At 37.5% G+C, this 26,523-nt stretch overlaps 1 protein-coding gene across 2 annotated transcripts in view; it reads right to left on the bottom strand.

The window, feature by feature from the left end:
- Positions 1–26,523, bottom strand: part of LOC127964623 (myosin light chain kinase, smooth muscle-like) — a 94,126-nt gene that overhangs the window by 66,130 nt on the left and 1,473 nt on the right. For both annotated transcript variants that reach the window (XM_052564879.1, XM_052564880.1), the window contains exon 2: positions 17,830–17,986. In XM_052564879.1, the coding sequence (XP_052420839.1) occupies positions 17,830–17,986 (157 nt within the window). The remainder of the gene's footprint in view (positions 1–17,829; positions 17,987–26,523) is intronic.

The raw sequence follows: 26,523 nt of genomic DNA, 5'->3' as shown, positions 1-26,523 counted from the left end.
AGTATGATTCCACTGTGGCATCCTCATACAGTATTGTTCAAAATAATAGCAGTACAATGTGACTAACCAGAATAATCAAGGTTTTTAGTATATTTTTTATTGCTACGTGGTAAACAAGTTACCAGTAGGTTCAGTAGATTGTCAGAAAACAAACAAGACCCAGCATTCATGATATGCACGCTCTTAAGGCTGTGCAATTGGGCAATTAGTTGAAAGGGGTGTGTTAAAAAAAATAGCAGTGTCTACCTTTGACTGTACAAACTCAACTATTTTGTACAAACATTTTTTTTTTTCTGGGATTTAGCAATCCTGTGAATCACTAAACTAATATTTAGTTGTATGACCACAGTTTTTTAAAACTGCTTGACATCTGTGTGGCATGGAGTCAACCAACTTGTGGCACCTCTCAGCTGTTATTCCACTCCATGATTCTTTAACAACATTCCACAATTCATTCACATTTCTTGGTTTTGCTTCAGAAACAGCACTTTTGATATCACCCCACGAGTTCTCAATTGGATTAAGGTCTGGAGATTGGGCTGGCCACTCCATAACATTAATTTTGTTGGTTTGGAACCAAGACTTTGCCCGTTTACTAGTGTGTTTTGGGTCATTGTCTTGTTGAAACAACCATTTCAAGGGCATGTCCTCTTCAGCATAGGGCAACATGACCTCTTCAAGTATTTTAACATATGCAAACTGATCCATGATCCCTGGTATGCGATAAATAGGCCCAACACCATAGTAGGAGAAACATGCCCATATCATGATGCTTGCACCTCCATGCTTCACTGTGTACTGGGGCTTGAATTCAGAGTTTGGGGGTCGTCTCACAAACTGCCTGTGGCCCTTGGACCCAAAAAGAACAATTTTACTCTCATCAGTCCACAAAATGTTCCTCCATTTCTCTTTAGGCCAGTTGATGTGTTCTTTGGCAAATTGTAACCTCTTCTGCACATGCCTTTTTTTTTAACAGAGGGACTTTGCGGGGGATTCTTGAAAATAGATTAGCTTCACACAGACGTCTTCTAACTGTCACAGTACTTACAGGTAACTCCAGACTGTCTTTGATCATCCTGGAGGTGATCACTGGCTGAGCCTTTGCCATTCTGGTTATTCTTCTATCCATTTTGATGGTTGTCTTCCGTTTTCTTCCACGTCTCTCTGGTTTTGCTCTCCATTTTAAGGCATTGGAGATCATTTTAGCTGAACAGCCTATCATTTTTTGAACCTCTTTATAGGTTTTCCCCTCTCTAATCAACTTTTTAATCAAAGTACGCTGTTCTTCTGAACAATGTCTTGAACGACCCATTTTCCTCAGCTTTCAAATGCATGTTCAACAAGTGTTGGCTTCATCCTTAAATAGGGGCCACCTGATTCACACCGGTTTCTTCACAAAATTGATGACCTCAGTGATTGAATGCCACACTGCTATTTTTTTGAACACACCCCTTTCAACTAATTCAACTAATTGCCCAATTGCACAGCCTTAAGAGCGTGCATATCATGAATGCTGGGTCTCATTTGTTTTCTGAGAATCTACTGAACCTTCTGGTAACTTGTTTGCCACGTAGCAATAAAAAAATATACGAAAAACCTTGATTATTCTGGTTAGTCACATTGTACTGCTATTATTTTGAACAATACTGTACTTTTGGTATTCCCCAGGGGCTCTAAACTAGAAAACATGCTTACTATTATTTTGACAAGTTAAAAGGATTCAAATAAAATTTGCATATATACAGAAGGAAAGATTGTGCACGATACATCAGTACATAGCTTACTTACACTACATGGCCACTGAATGCTTAAATCTGATTGGCTGATGAACTTTCTAAGGTGTGAAATCATTTTCAGGGAAACGCACAGCGAACATAGTTCCAGGCAAGTCTCGACTGCATAACATGTCTGTATCACTTCGCCATATGATTTGAGTTATGTCAAAGGTCCTTACAGCCTAAAACAGTAAAAGAACCAAAACCCACAAAAATGAAAGTACATTTCCATGTTCTTGCCATAAAATTATGTTTTATTATGTATGGAAAGCATAGCCTACTCTACCTCTCTCCCTTACAGACTCACATAGTTTGCATACATTAACATACACCCTAATGTTGTTAGTGCTACTCTGGCAATTTGATCAGTAACATTTAAACATTTAATTTAAAACCTACTTGTATTCTCACAAACGAGGTAACAACAATGGCGCTGTTCATTGAAGAAAATTAACATAAAATTTCACTACAAGTAAAGACATTGCTTCCGAACACTTCTTGAATATATTAACTGCATTACTCTGCTATCAACATTTCAAGCCTCTGTTACTAGGTCTAAAATTATATTTGAAATTTGCAATGGAGGCGCTGTACAAAATTTGGAAGAAATTAATCTTTCTCCTCTTCACGTCGCGTCATGGTCGCATCACCACATTGGACATGCATTATTATCTAAGAATTCAGCGGCCCATCGTCAATTATTCCTTACTTATTTTGCTTTTCACTAACGATCTAAATAGAGGTTAGATTTCCAACAACACAACTTGTCACACTATTTGCAAATGTTTGTTGGGAGTATGGTTTATGGAAATTTCGGAATTGTTAAAATATGTCACAACTGGGTTGTAGTAATGCAACAGATGAGGAAGTAGGAAATACATGTTATATTTATTAAATCAGGAATACATAGGAACACGAGATCAGACAAAAAAAACTGAAAGAAACAGGGAGTATATATAGCCTACACAGAATAAACAAGGGAACTAATGAAAAAAAATGAACAGCAGGTGAACTGCATAATTTACTAATAGGTATAGAAAAACTGACAAGAACTCAGACAGGCACAACAAGAGCAAAAGGAAAGGAAAGGAAAGGAAAGGAAAGGAAAGGAAAGGAAAGGAAAGGAAAGGAAAGGAAAGGAAAGGAAAGGGGTATTGAGGGTGGAAGAGAGCACTGGTCATTTACTGCCCCCACCCACTCTTGCAGAAATATATCTTATCTGGTCCCATTCCCGTCTGCAACATTCATGTTTTGTCCCTTTCCCACCCGCAAGTATCGCATAAAAGTAACCTATATAGATTTTTTTCAGTACATCAAAGAAATTTACATGAAATGGTTCTATAATATCTCCTAAGCTCCACAACATCCCAGCATAAACACTCCCGATAAAACATTTGTTATTTAGGCTAAGCATCACTTTTATTTTTAAAAGAAAAACAAGCATCGGCTGCTGTGTGCATGGTTTGGCATGGCAGAATGTGAGCATTGTGCTTCCTTTATTATCACTAAAAGCTGACATCTCAGTTGATTGCAATCTCATAAAGGCTCATGAATCCTCTCATTTTAACACACTAAGTGTAGACACTGTGAAAGATTAATTGTGCATATATTTATTGTGTTGCTATAACACAATAAACATATGCACAATGAATCTTTCACATTGTCTAGTGTGTTAAAATGAGAGGATTCATGAGCCACAATTTCAGCTCTGCGGTCATTAGATTCTAACTTAATCACCTCTGATTGGCCATTGCATTCCAGAAATCAGCGGAGTCTGTGATTAGCTACATTATGCAAACCCTTTAAACACGTGTTACAAATATAAAGTTGTCCCACTCCACACTCTGTTGCGTTTGGACCCTCGGGAGTGCAGGTCTCTACCTGCAACCAATTAGGTTAAAAGTCAGACTCTCTAACCATTAGGCCACCCTACTGCCCCCTTCTGAAAAACAGAACTGAACAGAGCATAATCATGACACTATATTAGTAACAAGTTATAATAATTGGCTAACAATGCTTTTGGGAAACACACCCCTGGGCAGTTGGCAAAGAATTGCTGTGTGGTTGATTATTTCGATCTCACTGGAAAACTTGAACTATTTTGCAAAGTGGTGATTTCATATGATTGTGTACAATGTATGATTTTTAGAAAGAACGGGGATCCCAAACTCCACCCTGAAATATAACCATCACAGAGGCATAAGCAGATTGTACAAGAACTTAAGAGTGATACAAATTAGCCACTAATTGTGACGATCGTGTTCCAGAGAGACACAGGGAGAGAGAGATCCAAAAGCAGGTATGTTTATTGGGGTAATCCAAAATGTAATCCAAAACAAGCCAAGGTCAAAACCAGAAAGCAGTCCAAAACAACCAAAGGAAGTAAAAGGAAAGGGAACGGAACAGGAACTAGGAAAACGAGGGGTCTCGGAGGACAAGAAGACAATGAAGAATCTCGGAGGACGAGAAGACTGGAAACACAAAAGGTAAGGACTCAATACAGACAACATGAAAAGACTGGTTAATATAGGGAGGCTAATGACAATTAAGTGAAGGCACCTGGTGCAATTAGCAGGAGTGCAATTACTGTGATGAAAGGACAAGACTAGTGGAATTCTAGTGCCTACGGTGAAGCGCCTAAGGGGAAGTGAGCCCACTATTGTACACCCTCCTCCACGGAGCAGCTGCCAGATGCTCCACCCGAACCCAAGGGAAGACCAAAGACACAAAGAGACCAGTAGGGAGATGGAGCGGTGGAGGACCGGGGGAGGGATGGAGGGCCAGGTAAAATGTGGAAAACAGAGACAAAAGGACCAGGTAAAAAGGGGAAACAAAGACAAGACGACCAGGTAAAATGGGGAAACTGAGACAAGAGGACCAGGTAAAATGGGGAAACAGAGACAAGAGAAGTGCAACACAAAACAAGGAGTCCAGGAGGGAGGTGGACTGACGGAGGATCAGGGGGAGGGACGGAGGGCCAGTGGGGAGGCGCTGGTAGTTCCACAGAGCCATGAAAAGACTCTGGTAACCCCATGGTGTTTATACTGGATTCCAGATCAATGCTGACTTGACTCTGCTCATGAAGATCATTGGTGGCCTGACTCTGCTCATTAAGATCATTGGTGACTTGCATTTGTTCATGAAGATCAATGGTGACTTGCATTTGTTCATGAAGATTAATGGATACTTGCCTTTGCCCATGAAGATAGTCGGTGACTGGACCCTGCTCACGAAGAATACTGGTGACTGGGCATTGCCCTTGAATTTCATTGGTGACTTGCCCTTGTCCATGAATTTCACCGGGGACTTGACTCTGGAGTGTCAACGGTGACTAGTCCTGACTCTGGAAGGTCAACGGTGCCTAACCTTGACTCTGGAAGATCAACGGTGACTAGTCCTGATTCAGGAAGGTCAACGGTGACTAACTCTGACTCTGGAAGGTCAACGGTGACTAGTCCTGACTCTGGAAGGTCAACGGTGACTAGTCCTGACTCTGGAAGGTCAACAGTGACTAACCCTGACTCTGGAAGATCAACTGTGACTAGCCCTGACTCTGGAGGGTCAAAGGTGACTAGTCCTGACTCTGGAGGGTCAACGGTGACTAACCCTGACTCTGGAAGGTCAACGGGAACCTGACTCGACTCTGGAGGGTCAATGAGAACCTGACTTGACTCTGGAGGGTCAACCAGAACCCGACTCAACTCAGGAGGGTCAACGGGAACCTGACTCAACTCTGGAGGGTCAACAGGAACCTGACTTGACTCTGGAGTGTCAACTGTGGCTGTCATTCTGTGAAGAGGTGCTGGACACAGGGTGAGAGAGATCCAAAAGCAGGTATGTTTATTGGGGTAATCCAAAACATAATCCAAAACAAGCCAAGGTCAAAACCAGAAAGCAGTCCAAAACAAACAAAGGAAGGAACAGGAAAGGGAACGGAACAGGAACTAGGAAAATGAGGGGTCTCGGAGGACGAGAAGACAATGAAGAATCTCCGAGGGTGAGAAGACTGGAAACACGAAAGGTAAGGACTCCATACAGAGAACATGAAAATACTGGTAATTATAGGGAGGCTAATGACAATTAAGTGAAGGCACCTGGTGCAATTAGCAGGAGTGCAATTACTGTGATGAAGGGACAAGGCTAGTGGGAATCTAGTGCCTACGGTGAAGTGCCTAAGGGGAAGTGAGCCCACTAGTGGACACCCAGGGAAACAGAGACTAGACAGCATGACACTAATTCGCCAAAACATAAAATACTTATGGATTGCCATGATGTTGTGTTGGGCTGACAGTGTTCTGGGTGATTTTTTACTGGTGTAAGTCTGTTACCCAAGCCTGTATCATATTCTGGTCTCTAGATGACATTGGGAGCTGTTAGAAAACTAATATCACACCTCTCTTCAATAAACTGCATGAGTTATAATCTCTTTCAATGCATGAAGAGTTACATGCTGAAAAAATATAGAGTTTTTTTTCCTTGTTATGGTGTAATTATAATTTAAGCTCTGAGTAATTTTAATAACTACATGTACTAATGTAAGGGTTAGGATTAGGGTTTTACTTATATGGTTACTTGCATGTAATTATGTATTATATATTTTTAGATATTATAATAGTAAATACATGTAACATGAAACAATTATGCTCATACTGTATTAATAATAGCTCAACAAACCTTAATAAACACTACTAAATGCACTCTCTGTGGCTAGTGCCTTGAGATTAATGCATTGTGACTGACAGTAAGTGGTCAATTATTTTTCAGGGACACTGTATATGCACATTCAACCACAAAAGCAACAGCATAAGACAAGACCATATACTCAGCTTTTTTTTTAATATGTCAATAATAAATGTTTTATTATTATTTGTATTTTTTTATGCTACAGGATCACAAGTAATCAAATCCCACTCATCTTTTAAACTGCTGCCCAAAATGCATTCCTGGGAACATCGAACTGCTCAGACATGCTCCGAGGCGTCTCACAAGATTTCTCATCTAGAAGCCAAACCGAGACACAATGCAGAGAATGACCAGCTGGAAAGTTTTTTTTTTTTATGTTCTTGCATGCTTTTTAATGGGATATAATTTGTTTTTCAACAGACATTTCTTGTTTGTAGTCTAAACATGATGACAACCACCCAACTAAAACAATGTTGATGGATATTGTTCTGGAGTCTGAGATGTGATTTCATAAATAAGAGTGCAGACTGATGCTCCATGCAGAGTTCGGACGTTCTCTGAACTGATCTGGAGTCAGTATTGGGGATGTCCCACCTGGCTCTCATTATGAGGCCTCAGACAAATATTCACTAATGACCTGCTGTTACTGAAATACAGCCAAAACTTTACATAGCACTACTAACCATATATTATAAAAGAGTCACTGTATGCTCAATTTAGTGTATTCTGAGCTGTCCGTTCAGTAATGTACACATGCCACACACTCTGATAAACAATCCACTCACAGATTTATGAACGAAGTGTAATCTGACTATTATGAGTATAAACTAGTCTTGCATTTACTACACCATTTGCCATATATGAGTGACAGTTTTCACCTCATTGGAAAAACATGCCTGTGGTGACATTTCAGCTTTCAGCTTTCAGCATTCAGCATGAAATGTCCAGTGAGTTGCAGTAAAAATTTGCTTATATTCACTTAAACAGATGAATGTAAATCTGGCAAAGTTTTAATATTTTGGCTTGAATGTACTGTATCCATTTGGAAAACAAATGGTTTGTTGCATGTTCGGATATAATACCACCTACATTAAACCTAACTGATAGTGTCAACAAAACAAAAATTATGTAAAAACCTATTTACTGTGGCAATTTATGCAATTTAGCTTGCTTCTACAGGTCTTTGAGCTCTTTTATTATAACATGTGTTTCATTTTTAGTTTGGTGGAGTTCAGGAATACTCAGCATGACTAATGAGGCTTTAGGGTATGCACAACCAAAAATGAAAACAAATGCATTAAATGGTTTAAGCTGAATTACTTTTGAGGAAGGAAAAGCAGAACTGAGATGAATTTTAATACAGTCCTCCCTTTCATGCATTGTGAACGCCTCTCATAGCTCCAGCGGGTGGCACACGGTCGCTCTGAACGCCCCTCAGGTCATGAAGGTTTACGCTGTAAACTGATACACACCGCTCACATTCCACTGAGTAGTGGGCCGGAACATCAGGCTGTTGTTTGACAGAGAACTCAACCTCATGTTTCTCTCTCCCTCTCTCTTTCCTGTTATCACTTTTTCCTGGCTTCACCTTCACTGTTAAAACCTGGCGAGGTCACACACCTGAAATACTGCAGTACAATCAGTCCAGAGGCTCCCAGAGCACTCAAACACACTGATATCATTAACACATGCTCCTCTCTCTTACTCAGAACTCAAGCTCTTTTCTGTATAGATATTACCAAAATAGCTTGCTATTGCTTTAAAATATAGGAGCACAATGATTTTTATATAAATGCATCATTAGGTACACTATGTTTGAACACATTAGAGTGAATTTGTGATTCTCATTAATGTGAAACCTTTTGAACTAAATATGTTCACATGTCTTTACAAAAAAGCATCTGAATTTTTGTAATGGGTGAGTTACAGTAACTCCTTCAATGCAGTTTAAAAGTTATGGGTGTATATATTTATATTTCCCTTTATCTTTTCTTTATGGATCAACCTTTGCCCTTTGCACCAGGAGCATTTCTGTTACTAAAACATACTCTAAGTTATATAGCTGTGAACAATTTCTGGTTTAGGCCAATTGTTGTAATGGTAACAAACAATTCACGGAATCACACAATTCATTTAAATTTCTAGTTAACTAACTCCATAATAACAGATTTTGTTTAGGTGAACTCTATTGCCCCCTTGAGTATTGGAGTATTGGAGTTTTTGCCCTTGAAAAGTAGGTAGCCAGCTGACTTCAGATATTGTTTAGATTTATTATTGTTTAGATTTCCTAACAATGGCATGTTTTAAAATCTATGTTATTTATCCTTACCAGTTAAGGTACTGTATATATATATATATATATATATATATATATATATATATATATATATATATATATATATCAACATATTTTGGTGAACAAGTATTAGTGGGAAATTAGAAACAACTGATGTATTAGAACTGCTGTGATGAAAAAGGACAGAAAAAGATGAATAAGAGGGTGAGAAAGAAAAGAGAGAGGAAAAGCAATAAGTTCATGGAAGTAAAAGTCGACCACGTCTGTTTCCGATAAGCTCCCGTTCAATCCCAGTGTTCAGAAAGTCAGTGTCTCACTGCCTCTCACAGAGTGATCATTACTACTGTCACTATGGCTTGTACAGGTTAGTGACACACTAATAGTATTAAACTTATGCTTGTATTTTATAAGTGCATTAATTATCCTAAAATTATGTTCCATTTTGAGAAGAGGCGAGCTGTTTTAAGCAATCACATATTTAATTAACGCTTGCTGCAAGAATCTAATATTATAAGTGGGGCGGAGCTAGGTGACTCTGACTCCTTTGGTCACCCTGATTTTAACCTCTGCCTCCCCAGTCTGCTTGAGGGCCCCTACCTGGCCACAAATATGCTGGAAGTTTCAAAATCAACAAAACCAAACCTGTTTCGAAATATTAGACACCACTCCCAAATACGTACAGCATAATGACTGATATTGTTTATATTCAGAAAGTTTTTTTTCTATACAAAATAGATGGAATAACCACAGAAACTTCCAGTCTTCCAAAATTAAAATAAGGCCTAACGTCTGAAACATGATGTATTGTTGCCACTGTTGCTCTTTCCAGCCATAAGAAATGAGCTATGTGCTTCTCCGTCCCTGTGAGAGAGGTGTCTGGCAGGTTTATTGTGGATTCTCTTTCCTGATTAGATTGCTGCTGAACTGGATCTGTCTGAGGTCCTATGAAGAGTTTTAAAGCATGTCTCCCTCTACAATATCAAAGTAATATTGTAGTTTCTTATGGTTTTGTCCTTGTCCCTCTGTGTGTGTGTGTGTGTATGTGTGTGTGTGGTCAGTGATCTCAGACAACATGGACACAGATTGCCCACAGTCTGTTTATACACTGCTGATGCATCTTGTAAAATGTCAAAAACACATGTAACAATAAGATTTTTAACTTTGTACTATATTCTGCTATAATCAATTTAAGAAAACCCCGCCCTTAAGAGTATTGTAAAACATATACAGATTTTTGATGATCACTTCACATGTCAGTCAGACAGTCATTTCCTGTTTAATAGGGTGGCTCTTGGACAGATAAACTAAAGTCCTCAGGTCTGATTCTGTGAGATGTGTTAGATCTCAGTGTAACATGTTCTCATGAGAACTAGAAAAAGGTCTCTGCACATGGTGCCCTGAACTTTTACACTCCACAATAAATCTAGCACAAAAGGTTCCAAAAGTTCATGGGGTTTAAGGATTCCCAAAGTACATGCCAAAGACATTTAAAACATTTCATAGTGTGTGTGCATATATATAATCCCATTATTAAACATTAAACATCAACATATTATTTTGACTGTACATGTTAAAGGAAGAGCTGATTCATGAATGCATATTTAGTCATAATTTTACTTACCCTTATGTTGATCCAAAACTGTAAGACTATGGTTGATCTTTGAAACACAAATTAAGATATTTGTGATGAAACTTGAGAGGTTTCCATGCCTAGGTTGTTTGAATCTGGCACAATGTTGAAAATACTTTTTCATGCAGTGTGTAACACTGTGATTGAAAACATCCTGCAAAGTTTTAAATCTGAAAGTGCACAGAGTATAAAGTTATTGTTTCTCAAAAGAAAGAGTCAACTCTGAATTATTGAAATGAGTCATTTTTAAAACAAATCCCAAGCTCTTTAACATTAAACATTAGCATATTATCCTGACTACCAGAAAAAAAAAAAAAAAAATTGTGAATTTAGTATTTTGTCATGACTTTACTTTAAGAGCATTACAAAAAAAAAAAAATACATTTTCTTTTTTATACCAAACTTTATATAAAGATGATTCTCAACTATGTAATAAAATATTTTTTTTTCAAACCAATTTTCTTTATGCAAAATGTGTGTAAAATGGCTGTTTTTTTTTCTTCATTGTATACAATGTGCCTATAAACTGTATCTAATTTGAATATTGTTTTGTGGCAACATGGAATGAACAATAAGTGCAATAATGGGAGTAATAATTAGCAAGATTTTCATTATAACATCTAATATTTAATAATTAATAGGAATATTGATATATAATTTGTTCTCTTCCCATTTTTTGTGTCTCCCAAAATGTACTAAACATGCTCTTAAGTCAGATTTAAAACATTTCCATAAGGGTGTTACACTTGATCACTAAATTAATGTCAGCCATCTTTAAAGACCAAGAAGAGGGAGTGGTCATGGTGAAACATCCAATCATTTGGTATGTCTGAAAAGCCCCGAAAAATGTGCTCTGTACAGGACATCCAGATTGTGACTGTGGCATTTGAGAGAAATCGCTAAAACATAATATCCTCTACAGATGACAAAACTCCATAGCTGGAGTCAGGACACACAATAATCCATGTTCTACATAAATTCTATTCATGTACCTTACAAACTACAAACAAATTCTATTCAGTTCGAGTCTGTGGAATTCGGGACTAAATGATTGTGCAGCGATTTAAACAAACACAGACATGTGTGCGAATTAAAATGTTCTGTTCTGCATTAATATATAAGAAATTGCTCATGAAAAAAGGAATCCATGCATTTGTGCATCAGGCGACATGCGTGCATTGACATCTTGCTCGAGTCAATCGTGTTCTGTTCATTTGGATTTTGAGACTTCATTTTCACAATTTGCTGTATTTCACAATGCCCACACACACAGCTACCAATGAACAAGGTTCTGTGCAATTCCTTATTTACACTATTGGAAAAAGTTTGCTAATGTAGCGATTAAAATGTGCATTTGTCAGACGATCAGGAGGTGTTGCATTGTGTTTTCTTTGTTTCTGTTTATTTTGGCTATTCCCCTCTGCCCATAAAAATTAAATAAAGATGTTTTCTTGAACTTGTTCTAAATTAACTTGTCTTAAGACATAGAATAGCTTATAGTAATTTTGCAAAACAAGAAATTTGTGATGGTACGTTGTTTTTTTTTTTTTTTTCAACAGCACGTTGTCAATTATTCCTTCCTTCTATTATTATTATTAGCCTATTTTATTGTTGTTGTTATTAAAGAGATATTATAGTCGCTCATTTAAGACATTTACATGTATTTTCAATTGATTAAACTAATAAATTAACTTAAAGGGGTCATATGATGTGTGTATTTGGTGTAATGAAATGTGTTTATGCAGTGTAAGGTTTAAGAAACACATTATTTTCCACGTACTGTACATAATTTTTTCTCCTCTATGCTCCACCTTTCTGAAACGCATCATTTTTTACAAATCTCTTCCATCTGAAAAGCGCGGTATGCTCTGATAGGCCAGCTATCCAGTGCGTTGTGATTGTCCGAATGGATGGAAATATCATGCAGCCAATCGGACCAATCACTGCAGATTAGCATCACCCAAAGGATAGGTTTGGAAAAATGAATCATTGAGCAAATCATTTGGGAGTTGTTGAGCAAGTAAGGTAAAATGAATGCATATTATTAAACAATGACATTTTTTTGACCATGCATGCATTTCAAAATGTTGTTGGGAAATCCAAATCCAAAATATGAACCTTTCATTACCCATAGGGGCACTTAAAACTTTCTTTAGTATTCATTGATTATTACCAGCATCTCTTGTCTCTTCTTATAGTCCGGAGTAGCACTCAAAACTTTCCATTGTGGACAACAGAACAACCTTATTTCATTGTTTAAGCTAATTCATTGAGTTTATAAAACTAGTTTATTATTTGTATATACATTATACACCTACATGTATAACAATTCCACAGAAGGGCATCAGTGTCCACATTGTCTGGTCAAAACTTTAATGCACGAAGCATTACTTAATTAAGGACACTTAATTTCTGGCAATATTATCGACTTGATTGCACAAATACTATTTGAACTGAACAGAGCTGGATGATGACATCAATGATGTTAATCAATGATGAACTGACTTTAACTGAAAAATTGATTATCAGTCCTCAGTTGCATTATCGATACACTACTTTCTTGATTAACACTGTAAAGCTGTTTTGACACAATCTGTATTGTATAAAGCGCTATATAAATAAAGGTGACTTGAGTTGACTCCAAAAAGGTCATATGTTTTGTCAAATGAATTCATATGTTACAATACTGCAGTGAAACCATGCGTCAGTGTAACTTTTGATGCTTGACTTCACCTCTCTGTGCCCTGAAAGAAAACGGGAAGGAGTCACAAGACAAAGGTATTTTAATCCGTTTGTGCTCTTTCTGCTGTCTCACATAACTGCTAGAACAGACCACAACAAAATGAGAACTCACAATCCCAAAGTTACATTCAGCCCTTTAATATGAGGAATATGACTTTTATATCTTGGAATAAAATATTTAATTGTAAATAAGTTTCATTACATCTGAATGAAAACGATCAGAACTCAAAACACCCCACCAGTCTGAAAAAAAAAAAAATTATATTATTATATATTATTATTATTATTTCTATTAAACTGCAAAAAGATCTTGTTTCAAACTTCCACAAGCATCACTTCCTGATGTAGACAGATGAGGGGAACAGATGTGTATTTATCACCATTTATTATTATTATATCCTAATTAATATTGGAATTAATATTATTTTGAGGCACCTTTAAGCTGCTACAAATTCAAATGAAAAACTGACTTCAGTCAACAGCTGAAATGAAATTAAGATAGTGCAGTGTGTTGTTTTCAGGTGTTGTTCTCAGCCTAGGAATGTTAGCTAAGAACAAAAACAGACACCGTCTGTGTAAAAATGGATATAAATTCTGCCAAAGTGCTAATACATGAAGATAGAGGAGATCCTGACAGACTTTCCACTGACAGCCTTAACAAATTCACTCCAATCAGCAGCAGTATCTGTGCTCAGGGATTTCCTGTGTCTGCTAGAACACTTTGTGCTTGAGGAGCAATTATGAGTTATACTTGCAGAAAACCCATGCCATATGGAAGTACTACAGGTAGCAAAAACTCTCAGAAACTCAAGACTGTGTGACCTTAAATGGAATGTCTGATATTCTGCATGTCAAAAAAAATTACACTAAATAAGAAAGACAACTCGATTTCCCTTTCTGGCGTTCACTCCGATGTTGTGTCCAGTGTAAGACACTATGGCTCACTCTTGACGGCCCAAACACCTCTGACATCTTTGAGAAAAAGCCAATGAAACTGCCTGTGCAGAATTTGCATACAGTAGGTGGACAGCCAAAATTACTCTTACTGCCGCGTGTATGGCTGCAGCAGGGCCACGGCATTAAAGGTGGGGTAAGAGAGTTTTCCAAAACGCTTCAGAAAACTGATTTGGGCAAAACAAAATTGTAGCCAATCAGCAGCCGTTGAAAATCATTTGAAATGTGTGTCAATAAATCATAAAAAGAATGCAGCTGCAGTTTTCTGTCGTATTTGTCATTTTGTGCCGCACCGTATCCAGTGATAGACCATAACTATGTATATATAGTGTAGGCATATATCATAGTGTAGACAGCATCACTGATTATAATGAGTTCTATAGTATTGTATCACGCCATGCCACTTGCGATCAATGTAGACATGTAGTAACATTGGTTTTGCTTTGTTTCACAGAAAAAGCGTTGCCAGGGTTGCGCATGTATGTGTGGGGAGAAGCTATCAAAATAGGGGCGTGTTTGTATTGGTGATTTCAAATGTCCACAATGGCTACCAGAAATCGCTTCCCCACATTTAACTACACGTTACTCGTGTGTTAAAGACGTTCACTAAACTACCGCCAGGTGGCACAAAGTTGTCATCAACAATAACGGACAACCAAACAGGAGGATTAACAGGGGAAACAGTAGACCTGGAACCTGAGCCCTTCCTGGGCTGAACTGGGGATCAGGATAGCGCTTACATGTTGCTGGCACTGGAGGGCGCTCTGGAGGACAGACGTGCCCCCCTCAGAAGACGTGTCCTCGTGCCATAACATCAAAGGGGAGGGAGGGGGTAGCCGCTCTGGAGATCCCTCAGGAGATCCCTCAGGACACACATGGGACAGTGGCCCTCCAGAGTGGCACCTGTTTGGGGCACCATGGCTGAGCAGAGGACTTGGGACGCCATGGCAAAGCACCCACTGAGGCTGCAGCCCCAGCCTCTACCTCAGCCTTTATGGCTGGAGCCCTACTACGCCCCAACCCCCTCCCCAAACTGCATTTGTCCAGTGTGACACTGACACTCTAAATATACGAATAGAGGAAGGTCCAGTGTGAGACCCCGGGTAAAGTGAGAGCAGTGTGAAACGTGAAGCATTTACATTATTCCATGTTTCCTGGGTTTCCAATAACCCAAGGTTAGCTATAGTTCAGATGTGAAGTAATTTCTCTGCATGGTCTGAGATAACATTCATGTCTGTACTATAAAAAGTGCACAAATTTTGATGTTTACTCCCTCAGACTCTCTCCTTCTCTCTGGCCTCATACACTCTTAAAGGGGTCATCGGATGCCCATTTTCCACAAGTTGATATGAATCTTTATGGTCTAAATAAAAAGTCTATAACATACTTTGGTTAAAAATTCTCAATGGTACTGTAAAACAACACCTTTTTGCCATCTCTAAAACAGCTCTTTTCACAGTGACCCATTTCTGTGCATGTCTCCTTAAATGCATATGAGCTCTGCTCACTCCGCCCCTCTTTTCCATTGGGTGACAAGCCATTCTGTTTACCACATTTAGTCACTAAACTTGCTAACTAGCACATTATTAGGAAAGGCAATTGGCAAAACTTCATAAAAAAATAATTTAACTCACTTCTTCTGTATGTGAAGCTGTATCACAAATGATTTGCCTGAACATAGATGCTTTTAAGATAGCGGTGTTTAAATGAATCATTGCATCAATGCATCGCAATGTGGACATGGACAATTCTCGCGGCTGCGGTTAAACAGACTTGCATTTCTGAAAACTGTTATGATATGAAATTAATGTAAACACTATCAGTTATGTTTTCAGAACAGGACAAAACATCTATGTCAAAACAGATCTGTGCATTAGTGTGTGAATGCAGCCTATTAAAACTGCCACTGTCTATGGTCTCATCAGTAACACAGCTGCATCTCAATGAATGAGAATGTCATGGAAAAGTTAATTTAGTTCAGTAATTCAACTCATGTATTAAATACATTTAATGTATACAGACTGAAGTACTTTTTGGTTTTAAGTTTTTGGTTATTTTAATAGTGATGATTTTGGCTAAAATTTAACAAAAACCCACCTATCAACAAAATATAATATGGCGACATGCCAATCAGTTAATCAATTCAAAACACCTGTAAAGGTTTCCTGAGCCATCAAGATGGTCTCTCAGTTTGGTTCACTATGCTATACAATCATGGGAAAGACTGCTGATCTGACAGTCGTCCAGAAGACAATCATTGACACCCTTCACAAGGAGTGTAAGCCACAAACATTCATTGCCAATGAAGCTGGTTGTTCACAGAGTGCTGTATCCAAGTATGTTAGCAGAAAGTTGAGTGGAAGGAAAAAGTGTGGAAGAAAAAGACGAGATGATAACCAACCAAGAGAACCGCAGCCTTGTGAGGATTGTCAAGCAAAATAATTCGAGTGAACTTCACAAGGAATGGACAGAGGCTGGGGTCAAGGCATACAGACGTGTCAGGAAATTTGGCTACAGTGTTCGTAGTCCTCTTGTCAAGCCACTCCTGACCCACAGACAACATCAGAGGCATCTTTCCTGGGCTAAGGAGAAGAAGAACTGGACTGTTGCCCAGTGGACCAAAGTCCTCTTTTCAGATGAGAGCGTTTCATTTGGAAATCAAGGTCATAGAGTCTGGAGGAAGGGTGGAGAAGCTCATAGCCAAAGTTGCTTGAAGTCCAGTGTTAAGATTCCACACTCTGTAATGATTTGGGGTGCAATGTCATCTGCTGGTGTTGGTCCATTGAGTTTTTTGAAAACCACTGCACCCATTTACTAAAAGCACCAAAGGTTGGTTAAATGACTATGGTGTTGGTGTGCTTGACTGGCCAGCAAACTCACCAGACCTGAACCCCTTCGAGAGAATCTATGGGCTATTGTCAATAGGCAAATGAGAAACAAGAGACCAAAAAATGCACATGAGCTGAAGGCCACTGTCAAAGAAACCTGGGCTTCCATATCACCTCAGCAGTGCCACAAACTGATCACCTCCATGCTACATCGAATTGAGGCAGCAATTAAAGCAAAAGGAGCCCCTACCAAGTATTGAGTACAGGTACAGTAAATGAACATACTTTTATTGGTCTTATGAAGTATTCTGATTTGCTGAGATAGTGAATTGGTGGGTGTGACGAGTTGGGCAGGGCCTAGAGCCGTGGGAACGGGTCGAGGCCGGTGGAGTAACTGGAAATGAGTGGCACATGAAAGGTGAATGGCATCACTGCAAAAACAGAGACTTTACAGCACACACTGCTGCTTTCTCCTGTGTTTGCCTGCTGTGTCAGTCTGAGGCCGCAAAGAAGTGTCCAAACGCACCTCCTCCTGTCCACACTGTCAGAGTGTAATGAAACACAGATGTGTGTCTGATAAGAATATTCAAAAGAAAAAATCATCATATAATCTTGCATAATATTTTATATCTCTCTGCTATCAGCTAAGGACAAGGGAGGACGGCTTGATATTCCAAAAGAAGGGTCACATATTTTTGTAAACTATTAGAAAAACAGGGCCATCTGTTGACTACTGCCAGCTGTTATATATGCTGTAGACAGCAAGGCAGGTCTCTAGGTGTTGGAATAGAGCTAGTTTCTATAATAGATTATTGTTGGGAGTCTTGAATGAAAATCATTTGCAGACACAGTGTTTGCTTCATTACACTACTGGGGATCAGTTTCTGGTGGACTAGGATGGCTATAAAGAATCTCTCTCACCTTCCCTTCAAGGCGTGCGGTACCCCCTTGGCAGATGCGGGTATTACGTGGCGGGAGGGTAAAAACAGGGGGCTCTTTGCTGTGGGAACCTCGTCCCAGAGTCAGAGTCGTCTTGGAGACATGAGATCCCGTAACAAACTGAACATCACCCATCGTTCTGCAAACACAAGAACATCAGAAGAGTTTTAAATTCCATTTCAGTTTAATTTAAGTAGCAGAAAGACAAAAAAAAAAAAAAAAAAACTAAACGGGTACAAAAAGTCAGTGCATTCTCAATAAAAAGATAACTCATTAATTAAAATGATGAACCAACTGTAGTTTACATCGTTTTTTTTTTTTTTTTTTTTTTTTTTTACATGGACAATGATCCCTCCATTGAGTTTCAGGATTGTTTTGAACGTCACATGACCTATACTAAATTCGTCATGTTCACACAGAGAATTTAGGACTATATATGTTTATCCTTTTAATAGGCCTTCTAGAGCAATATGTTTTTCATAATGCAGTTACTATATAGTGGTCATAAGGATTTGTTTATTTATTCATTTATTTATTGCATGTATTTGTTGTCACATAACCACTGTCTCCTTTCTCTTTTTCTATGCTTTCTCCTTGCAGCTTAATGTGAAGACAATAAGTGATTCACTGATAGGTTGAATTAATGGTATATGGAGAAGTGTTTGGAGAAACCCATTTGAATTCCAGTTGGTAATGCTAGTGGCACAAAGATGTCACATTTACACTAACACTAAAAATAAGTATGTGTTATAACATAAGTTATAACATTAAAAATATTTATTAATCAACTCTTATGAAAAAAATATATTACCTAGCACAAACATGTAGTCAAGTTTAAACCTGAACTTAACTTCATTATCCAAGTAAACCTTCTAGCTGACCACAGACCAAGTGATACAATATGTTATACTTTAAACGGTATTCATAAATCTGCATCTTCCCTTAAAACGTCAGGAACTCATTCACAACCAAAAATTTAAGCTGATTTATGAGCATGCAGCAAAAAGATCTTTGCTGAAACATGTCATATTTGACCTCTGAGTTAAAGTGTAACCATATGGTAGGCCTTTCCTAAATCCAGTGGACAGACTATACCATGACAAATGTACTTGCATATTTTACACATACAAGCACAGGCACACTCGATGCACGTCAAACAGCAAGTGAAAACACAGCCATTTCCTCTTTAAGAGGTCTGCAGATTGTAACACATGGGGTGACCACAACACATTAACCAGCCGCAGTGAGCAGTCAGCACAGGCTGTGGACTTCAGACTTACATAGAGGATGTTTTACATTTGATTTATTTGGGTAATCAACGGAATCAATCAACTACCACCATGAGTGACTAGCATCCGAATTCTGAAGAGTACTTTTATAACCAAAACACACTTAACTCTGATAACAAACAGACTTGTATAAAAAGCTCCAGTGTGAATGCACCCTTAATCAGTCACCGTGCATTAATTATTCCTTCATCTGGATCTCCCGAAAGGATGTTTTATAACTTTAATTAAAGGGTTTAAATGTGACAGAGTACAGCATGCATTCAAGGCATGCAACCTCACAGGATAGGTAAATACAGCTGGATGTTTGATGGGCTTCCCTTTCTCTCCGCCTCTCTCTGTTCAGATTTTTCACCATTGTGCTTATTGGCAGACACCAGACATGCTTTCACATGGTTGTTTCTGAGTAATACATGCCAGTGTTATGCTTAACTCTTAATACGGCCAACTGGTCCATCTTCAGCCTGTTCTCAACTACTACTTGAGCTCATACAAAGTGTTTTGTGGTAGTTATATTAATTAACCACCAATTGCAAGGCAACTGTGTAGATCTAGGACTATTTTGCATCTATATGTATATATTTTGCAAGAGTGTTTACTTATTTAGACTTGTAAACACAACAAAGGCTCCTTATGGCATAGACACTGTCCAGCATCCCATAATTCCAGTCCACCAAATAGAAACATTTCCAGAAACCTGCATTACTCTATTACAAATTTAAATGAGTGAGCTACTTTACTTTGTTCTGTTTCTTTACTATTTATCTAAAAGGAACCTGAGTTAAAGCCTTATATTACAGTATTACTCTGTCTAATCTCTCATACCTCATGAGTTCCATTCAAAAGCTTGTTGCAATCAATAGCTGGGTTTCCATCACCCTGCTTTTATGCACATCAGAATCGAGTGATGGAAATGCTGAATTTTGAATGAAAATGCTTCAATTCACAAAAAAAAAAAAATTAAAATAAAAATTAAACTCACTTGAGGTGGTTTTTAATTTGTCCAGAAAAAGGGTTAATGCGAATAATGGGAGATGGAAATGCATCTTGCGAATAAATTCCTCCAAGCACATAAAAATGTCATGTGACTTCTTGCTATGGGATGGAGCAAAATCTGTCAGCAAAGTATCTCTGTATTATTGCCTCCCAGAATTGTTAAATGACTGCGTTCAAAAACAGCAGCATCCACCTCCGAAAGCAATTAATTGTGCTTCTTCTGCTCATTCTGAGGTGCAGATAGTTTATTATAGAGGAAAATTATTATATTCAGTAGTTTCTCCCACTTATGTATAATGCCAGTTCAGGAAGTGACGACGTTGTTCTCTTTGACTCGTTGGATGGAAACGGTGCTTGTTCACAAATGTTGTGCGATAGTCCAATTTTGCACATAAGTAAAATTCGCAACTTTGGATGGGAAAGTTGGATAATCATGATTTGTCCAGGACAGGCCAACTTCAGTCCTGGAGAGACAAGTCCTACAGAGTTTCGCTCTAACGCAGACAAAAATCGCTGTATAAAGCTACATCCAGAGGAGTTTTTATCAAGGTTGGAGCAAAACTGATGTTGGCCAACACATCATCAAACAGAATCGCTAAAATCATTGTCTCTCAAACAAAAATGAAACATTCTCATTGTTAGTCTCCCTGTGTTTGGACAGACAGAAAACCACTGCCCTAACAAGACTCAAGGGTGCAGTCCATTGACTTTGTATTGGGGGAAGCTGTCTCCTTGTCATTTTTGACTTATAACACAAAACAACAATATCTAAATGCTGCTGTGTGACAAGGTGTACAGCAAATAAGCTAAAACCCAGAACTACATTTTTATAAGCTGTCGACTCTAAAAACGAGTTTTGAAGGACACAAATATTTGTAGGGTTCAGGGTATTTCATGTTGGGCCATTCAGTTTCTCAAACAAAAGGAAGGTAAGGAAGAGGCATGCGCGTAATTTGCAGGGGGTTAAGGGGGTCATGACCCCCCCAAAAATCAGATCCAACTAATATAACTAATATAGAGGGTGCCAGGCACTGTGTAGAACCAAAGTCACTGAATTGTAACTTAAGTTGCTGTTTGCTCCAAAATAGTCACCCGTTTTGGGGGGGATTGCATAATTAAATTATGCAAATAAGCATCTTACCTTTGACACAAGAAAATAAATAAATAAATATGCCGTGAGTTTAACCCCCCCAATGGTAGACCCAAAGTTACGCCCTTGGGAAGAGGGATACTGACATAGGCCAATAAAATGCAGTTTCTCAATATATCTCCTCCTCTAAGGTTCACACAGGATGATGAAAAAATCCTTTGACGTGGTTAAAAATAATGAATGTTTCCTGCCGCCGATTACGTTTCCCTCCAGTGGGCGTAGTTCTCAGAGTAAGACCCCAAAATTAAAATTCTGTCTTTAATTACTCACCTTTGTGTCATTCCGAACTCAAAAGGGTCAGAGAGCTCTAAGAACGCATCGCAATTATCTTAATTTGTGTTCCGAAGATGAATGGAGGTCTTACAGATTTGGAACGACATGAGGGAGAGTAATTCATTACAATATATATATATATATATATATATATATATATATATATATATATATATATATATATATATATATATATATATATATATTGGGGTGGAGTAACCCTTTAAACACTTGTTTTTTTGGGTCGACAGCTTATAAAAACGTAGTTCTGTTTTTTTTCTTTAGCTTGCTTGCTGTACACCTTGACACAGAACAGCTTTTAGACATTATTCTGTGTTTTTGGTATAAGTCAGAAATGACAAGGAGGCAGCTGTCCCAGTGGGCATTACTAGCTCAATAATCAGAACGTGTGAGTTACAACAAACTATGCAAACGCTTCCTGCTCTACCAAGACAGAGACATGCAAAAGACCAAACATCTCCAACTGCACCAGTCAACCAAACTGAGATCTATGAATGCCAATGTCTCTCAAAAACAACTGCATGTCTGGATAATGACCAAGCTCTTTCAATCGGCTAACACAACTGATTGTTTTCACTGATGGTATTTTCCTTTCACATGGCATTTATGGCCCAGGTGATTGGCTCAGAAAGTTCTGTGGTCTAATGAGAAAAGATGTCAGATTCCACATCCAGCACTTCCAGTGATGCGTGCATCAGAAAAGCAACTGCGATGAGAGATGAATGCTAATGCTAATGGATAGATTTCTCCACTTGATATAGACCTCCTCGTGTTTCTCTGTAAAAATATAGATAAGGTCAGCAAATGTATGATGCCTGTTTTAAAATCTTTTCAGATTGTATATTTAGTTGCCTTTTATAATTTACAGTTGTGACTGTATTTCTAACCAGCTGCTGTTCATGACCCTATCTAGTCACTCATCAACTGAGAACTACTGCATATTAACTAGCTGGTACATATTCAGCACAAAAGTCTTGAAGCTAATACTCTATGGATGCACATCTACAACATTAATTTCTAACCAGACAAACAACATGTTTGTAAATGATATGGCCATATATGGTGAGGTGTATTTTTGTCTGTGACTGTAAACATGCCATTCTTTAGAAATAATGGTGTATTATCAGCAAAGCCTCAGTCAGGCATATGTTTTTTGTTTCTGGGTGTAAGTTTAGGCACTGATAACATGAACAGAGCCAGAGCTTTATCACTTTTCCACTGCACAGTACATATTCCACTGACTCTGTGTGTGTGTGTGTGTGTGTGTGGGTTGTGCTGATGCTGTTTAGAATGGCTCCCAGTCAATAATGACCTGATTCAACAAACATATTAATGATATTATCTGCAGGCTGTGAGGCCAGGACTTTCAGGAAAGGAAAGTGTTTCATAAAACATCATGATACTCGGATCAAAAAATCTGAAAACACTACAAATGTTTAATCTGGACTATAGTTACATCCAGTAACGTAATGCAAATGCCATGTGACTTGAGCCACAGAAAAATAACGTCATGACAGCAGCGACTGGCTGCTGCTTCTGCCACAAGAACATGGACAGTCTCAAACATTTTAAAGGTAGCAGACAAAAAAAATAAATAAAAAAAATAAAGTATATATATATATATATATATATATATATATATATATATATGTATATATATATATATATATATATATATATATATATATATATATATATATATATATATTCACACTGCTAAGAACCCTACAAAACCACTTAGCACTGGTAAAACATCTACTTTATGTTGAAACAATTGTGATTCAAGTGTTTGAAAAACTTTTAAAGAATATATTTAAGTGCAAACTGAGTATTCTGAATTTGTCAACACTAAATCGTTGCATGTCAGTCAATGAATGTCAATTGCAATTAAAACGTAAGTGTCTGTTATATTTTAAATGTATATTTAATGCAATTCAGGTTTTTTTTTTCAGTGTGTAAGTGTATCTCTATATGTACTTTCATGATTACTTTGTTTTGTACTGTATCTATGTACTGGAAAGCATTTAATGTAAGCTAAAATCTGAAATGAAAATGCAAACTATTTAATTTATATTGAAAATGACACAATTGAATTCATAATTGTAAAATTTATTAACTTGTAATATCAAATAATGTAGTTAAAATGATAAACAAGTACTCTACATGTGCTTTAATGTGTTAGAAACACATAAAAAATAAGCGCTTTTTTAAAGCACAAAAAAAAAGAAAAAGAAAAAGATTATTATTCCATACCACCATTGGCATTATTAGTAGTTTAACTGACATTACAAATTGCACTCTTGAAAGTGTACTCTCTTAAGGGATATATATATATATATATATATATATATATATATATATATATATATATATATATATATATATATATATATATATATAATATTCTATAAATTTTTTATCCCATGTATTTTAACTATACACTACACTCAAAAAACATAAATACATAAATAAATGCAAAGCTGTCACTGGAGTGGTATCCTGAGGTAGCTATTCCTAAATATGACATATTAGTGCTTTAAAGGTACATACATAAATTGTACATTTTGTGACACTTTTTTTTGTTTCTTTGTGTTTATATACAACACAGGAATCTCTGAACACGGTGACATCATATGTGTGTGTAATATGTGTTGTCTATGTAGACATGCGCAGCACGTGTCGATTTTAAAAGCAAGTGTGAATGAACAAACTAACACTTCTTCAGCAAAGTGTGGATTTACTTCACCAACAGCAGAGACGCATCATATAACACATATACTGTTTACTAACAAGTGACAGCGCCAACTACTGGTCTGGTGTATGTTATACAGCATTTTTTGGTCGTTTTCATGGATACATGTATGTGTAAATGTGAATCAATTTGAAAATGTTGTTACAATAAAACTTTTTAAAAATGCAAGGGAAAAATGTTTCAGTTTTTCACTACTCCGGTGTCGTGTAAACGTAACCTAAATGTATTTTCAGTGGGGATTTTCTTGACCATCAGGTCATTTACCTCCCAGAGCTAGTGTGATCACACGAGGCAAGCCATTCACACACAGGTGTCTGTTCATCCACCTGAACTGAGTGAGGTCACTGTGCACACATCTCACTCTCTCTGCCACACTTAGTTCCTGGATGCCACATACACACACTCTCTGCTCATTAACTGTTAACGCAACATTCAAGTGAAATTAAATTATAATCAGAACCAGAAGCGTGATTACAGATTAGTATGGCATTCCTATAACACAAATATCAAGATGATGATCTCAGTGTGAAATCAAGTCCAAATCAATCCTCAAGGCATGATTAGTCCAGATTTCAGCTCTGAATGAGTGAACAAGTGACACTTTATAAATCTCCTAAATGACCAATAGAGGGAATATTTCAGTGAATGAATGAATGTTTCATCCTTCTATGGTTGTCCTTGGGATCATGAGTTTTGGCCATCAGACAGATGACTCTTGGGTACTTCAGTATAAAGAGGGAGTTCATGGGTGACTCGATGACAGCAAGGTTTTAGGATCATTTGGCAGCATGACAAGGCCAAATCGTCTCCCTTCCATGCAGCACAGTGTTTGACAGTAGGTTTGAAGTGTTTGTGGAGAAACACGGAGTATAATGACCGTTCAGTCTGTTCTCATGACATTGTTCTACAAATATTGTGGATTGTTCAAATGTAACTTTAAGAACGCAAACCAGAGCTGCCAGAGAACAGGCTTTATCCTCCCTCACGCTCTTTTCTGGACTGTACTTTAACATCTAACATACACTAACAACCATTTAGGGTTGGTTCAATGTTTTCAACATTAAATTAAATAATAGAATATTATTAGGTAACACTTTATTTTGATAGTCCACTTCAGACATTCTACTAGCAGTAAGTAACTTTGCAACTACATGTCAACTAGCAGTTAGTAGAGTATTAGCAGACTGTCTGCTTAATATCTTCTAACACTTTCTTTGTCAACTAACTGTCAACTTATACTAAACCTACCCCTACCCCTAACACTAACCCTAAACCTACCCTAACAGTCTACTCTGAGTGCTAGTAGACATTTAGTTCAAAATTTCTGAGATTTAGTTGATATGTAGTTGACAAGTAGCAACAAAGTTACTTATAGTCAGTAGAATGTCTAAAGTGGACTATTGAAATAAAGTGTAACCTAATATTTTAATGTACATTACTAGTCAATAGTTTGAAGTCGTGTTCACAAAGGCTGCAATTATTAGATTAGAATACAGTACAATTTACAACTTAGACTGTTGTATTTGAATATAGTTTAAAATATAATTTACTCCCGTGAGGTTAAAGCCGAAGTTGCAGGATCATTATTTCTGTCTTCAGCATCACATGATCCTTCAGAAATCATTCTAGTCTGAGAATTTGATGCTCAAGAAATATTTCTGAAAAATTTGTGCTGTGCAATATTTTTGGGAGACCATTATACGTTTTGTTTAATTTGAATATTTTGTAAAATAAAAAATAAATATCATGTCTCTCTTTCTCTCTCTCTCACACACACACAGTGAATTTTCAAAGACTGCTCCGGACAGGAGTTTTCCATTTTCATCAGTGTTCTCTGTTTGTAAATCATCCCGAAGAATGCAGAACATAAAGAACGATTGCTTTCCAATTGTTCAGAAATGGCCTTATAATTCTAGTCAGACTGATGACAACCTTCTTTGTTGATCTATCCACATTCATGTTGTTCTGATTCACGACAGGGAAACTAGGCAGCAGAACGTGGCTCAGTCATGGTTTCAGCATTTTTGGCTTCCTTTGCTTCTGGATAAATAATAACAACAAAATCTGTTATGTGTTATCCGAGACATAGAGTTGTATAATTATAGAAGCCGGTGAAGACCAGATGATTGTTGTTTATGCTGTATTATGTAAAAAATTAAAGAAAAAATAAGTTGTAGTATGACTGTTGTTGACTGTTG

Source organism: Carassius gibelio, chromosome B9, assembly GCF_023724105.1.
Source record: "Carassius gibelio isolate Cgi1373 ecotype wild population from Czech Republic chromosome B9, carGib1.2-hapl.c, whole genome shotgun sequence".
Lineage (NCBI taxonomy): Eukaryota > Metazoa > Chordata > Actinopteri > Cypriniformes > Cyprinidae > Carassius > Carassius gibelio.
The sequence above is the reverse complement of the archived record's forward strand: the minus strand, read 5'-3'. Positions and strand labels throughout refer to the sequence as shown.